Here is a 3,634-nt window from a genome sequence, read left to right as displayed (position 1 = left end):
CTATATACTTATACATTTAGTACCAACACACTCATCCCGGTATTGCTACCGAATAGGGTAAATAGGAAAAGCGAAAAGCCATCGTCGAACACGAATCAATAACTATCGAGCAATCAGCGAATCGAACGAGCCGATCGTTCCAGAAGCAGTCGGCGGCCACGCGATCACGAGGGCGCCGGAAGAAGGAGAGGGGAGCGAGGAGAACCGGCGCGGAAGTGCGGCGATACCGTGTTCGAAAACGTGCGCGCCCCTGCCACGGCTCAACTATAACTGTGATCTGGTGCAAGCGTGAGGTCGCCGCGTGGCGAGCCGTGACATTGGACTTTGGTGGAATCTGTTTACGCGCGTGCCGGCGCCCGCCATTGGCCGGATCGAGAGTGTGCCGGCGCAAAAATCGTGCCACCTGGGATTCTCCGTCAGCTCATCGATCACTATCGACATCTACGCCAGCCGACGTACTCTTCACAGTCACGTGTGAATCGCTTTATACGCCGTTGGGATCATCGCAGGCTGTGCACACACAGACCGATCGGAAGTGCCTCCAGTACGACGTTCGACAATCGTCCTGCATTTTCCATCTTCGGTTCCTGCGAACCTTCGAAAAAAGTGATCGTCATCGTAACGTGATTAACTGGTGATTCCAATCTATATATTCTACTTATCAATTTCTTTCGAGGCTCTGAAGAACTATCGTTTCACCGCAGAGGAAGTACAGTTAACAAAGTGACAGTCATCGTGGCTAACTTAATCGGTGATTCTAATTCACCTTTCCTCGTGAATGAAATCACACTTCTCCGAGACTTTCCCAGAGGAAAAATCGTCGATCAAGAAAGTGACAGTCATTCTAATTAAATTAACCAGTGATTCTAAACCTCCTTCCCATATGGTTCGAATACTCGAAAAAAGGGAAGAGTCAGTGAAATTCAGAAGGCTCCGCTAGTGTGTACGAATCCCGCCAAGTAATCGCGTGCACGTAACACTGGAGCAATCGAGCGTGATCCGGTGAAGCATCAGCGTGACTCCAGCTCCTATATGCGACTCTCTGCTGGCATCCCTTCCGCTCCGTTGAACGATCCACGTCGCGATTCTCGAAGAATCGACGTCGCGAGGGTTGGAAAGGTGTGGGCGGTCTGGCGCCAGGGGTTTAACCGATCGATTCCTCTCTCGCGGTCGAGGATGCTCGCGACGTAGGAACGGGATACGAGGTTTTTACGTCGTAGTCACGTGCCAAGAAGCATCGTAGTTGTGCCGATAGTGGGGAGAGGGGGACTGATCGAAGGGGGACGCAGAAGGGGGACATTTTCCGGCGCCTCGACGTCCTTGTGGAAAATCGATACGGCGTGTGCTGGCCACCCCGTTGCAACCACCCCGTCGCGGTGCAATGACCTCCAAACCGGGAAGGTCCTACAGCGTGAGGTAAGAGGGATCGTGTGTGTGTGTGTGTGTGTGGTGAAAAAAAGGGGAATAAAGATACGCGGCGAGGGAGAGACGTAGAAACAGAGAAAATAGCCGTTCCGTTGCCTCCCTTTTACCATACCGACTCCCGACGTCTACGACTTTCGATGCACGTTTTTCTCTATTTCACTTCCGGCCGCGCGCGCGCGCGGCCTGGGAGACTTTTAAAGCGGTGTCTAAAGTTGAACCTTAGGGCTTTCGGGACCTGCGTGAGCGATCGGGTATAGTGTGTGTACACACGAGGCAGCGACGTTGTGTTGGGGGCACGTTTGGAATTTACGATGGTGTCGTTTATAGGGAAACGATCGTTACGTTTACTACGGTGTGTCTTTCGTTTTTCGATGGTACCACGCGCACTGTGAGCCGTTACTCTTGGTATGCTCTCTCATTCTGTTTCTCGTTTCGGTAGAGAGTATACCGGTCGTGTTTAGGATTGGAAGGGGTGAAGAACGGCCGACGAAATCACGGCCGTGACACGCCACGTTGCTTGCGAAACGAGTCACTCTGTTTCCGTGGTGGACGCACCGCGCAATGGCGGATAACGAACGGGGGTAGTGGTGAAAATAGTGGATGTCGTGACGTTATTTGCGATTGTTTTTTGGTCATTGGGTCACGTGCTTCTGGTGAAGTTAATTTTCTTTTTTTCGTACTGTGTCCCTAAGTGTCTTAATCAATTTTTAATATTTTACAATGGTATTGTTACCATTTATTAATACTATTAGGTACAAAAGTTTTATTTAAAAAGAGTGAAAACGGAGCAAGAATCGAAATAATTTCTGTGATGTCATCGTTGATGCCTTTTTGCCATTTTTCTGGCAGCTTGAGAATACCATCACGGTGGCTGTGAATCAATTACGCGATTCCAATCGAAAAGACTTCATTTCTACGCCTAATACTAATTTTCTAATAGCATTATTATATTGTTCATATTTAAAAATTCTTATCATATTTTACAAATTCGATTGTAACATTTTGTTGCAAATACGTCTTCTGCTGAACACGATCGACGTTTGTCACCATTTTCAATCAGTACCGCAGCGCACGGTTTCCTTTCACATCACACCGTTTTCTGTGTCTATTTTTTTCCTCTCCGAGCAAGCCGAAGCGCTTTCAGAGCTGGCTGTATTGCGTTCCGTCTTCTTTTTCATACGGTTGCCTTTTATTCTTCTCGTGCCTCCTATTATGCGATCCCTCCTTTAAAATTTAAACCGCTATTCAAATCGCGGGGAATAAAAGGTACAAACAAGCGCACAGAACGTAACAGCCTCGTTGTGGAAGCTTTATTGCGGCACAGTTTCATGCTAGCCAAGCGATTCTCCCTCGTTCTCGCCGGCATTGATTCCTCCCTTCAGCGCGGTAATTACAAACCTGTGATCGATATACGTATATATAAAATTTTCGCGCGATAATTACATAATTTCGCACGAAATCGGTGGTTTGCTTCGTGGATAGAGGAAGTGCAGGCGTTAACGTCAAGAAGATCGATCGTTTCTTCGGCTGTTGCATTCCCAGCCACTTTAAGCGGTTTGCTTCGCATTAAGCCTTCAATTCCCGTAATTGCCAGCGTGAAATCGCAAAAAGCTTCGATACGTCTTCATTACAGTCGAGCGAGTGGATGTTTCAACACCACGTCCAAAAAAGTACTAATTTCTCTAACGTATTCGAATTCGTGTATTCCTGGTTGTGCTTTCGTCGAACCGATTAATTACGGCGAATGCAAATCGCCTACAAGAGAACACCGAATCGTTTTTTCCCTTTTCAATTTCTTTTTAATCGAGCTTCGCTGGGTTGGTTGACACTGTCTGTCGCGTGGAGGGGAAAGTGAATGACGGGATAATTATTATTTCACTCCTGAAAGGGCCTTTCATGCATCGCGAGCCGCGAAGATGTTCGCCGCGCGCCGCGAGATTATTCCCCGAGCTAAAGGATATTTCTGACCGAGAGAATGTGCAAAACTATGCCCGACAAGTCATTTCTGCGCGGCGATGTTATTCGGAGAAACACATCAAGCGGAACAATAAGTCCTTTTGTGCTGGAATCTCCGCATTGGGAATTTCGTAACACTGCTTAACCCTTTCGCTGCTGCAGCCTCCGGAGCTCGCGCCGTTTAACATATGTATCGTTTCGTGGAACGAGCCAAGTTTTACTAATGTGGGATCGTTTTATTTTCTTTTTGTAG

General features: G+C 47.8%; 1 protein-coding gene across 2 annotated transcripts in view; it reads left to right on the top strand.

Moving 5' to 3' along the window:
- The window catches only part of LOC108575286, a 109,975-nt gene that overhangs the window by 58,162 nt on the left and 48,179 nt on the right, over positions 1-3,634 (top strand). Inside the window, exon 1 of one of the 2 annotated variants that reach the window (XM_017938044.1) lies at positions 720-1,416. The exons of the other annotated variant lie outside the window; for it this stretch is intronic. Within the exon in view, the coding sequence (XP_017793533.1) occupies positions 1,382-1,416 (35 nt within the window). The 5' untranslated portion in view covers positions 720-1,381. Of the gene's footprint in view, positions 1-719; positions 1,417-3,634 lie in introns of those variants that run through there. 2 annotated transcript variants of the gene reach the window in all.

The sequence above is a fragment of the Habropoda laboriosa genome, unplaced genomic scaffold (genome assembly GCF_001263275.1).
Source record: "Habropoda laboriosa isolate 0110345459 unplaced genomic scaffold, ASM126327v1 scaffold244, whole genome shotgun sequence".
Lineage (NCBI taxonomy): Eukaryota > Metazoa > Arthropoda > Insecta > Hymenoptera > Apidae > Habropoda > Habropoda laboriosa.
Note: the sequence above shows the minus strand (reverse complement) of the source record. Positions and strands in the feature narration are given on the sequence as shown.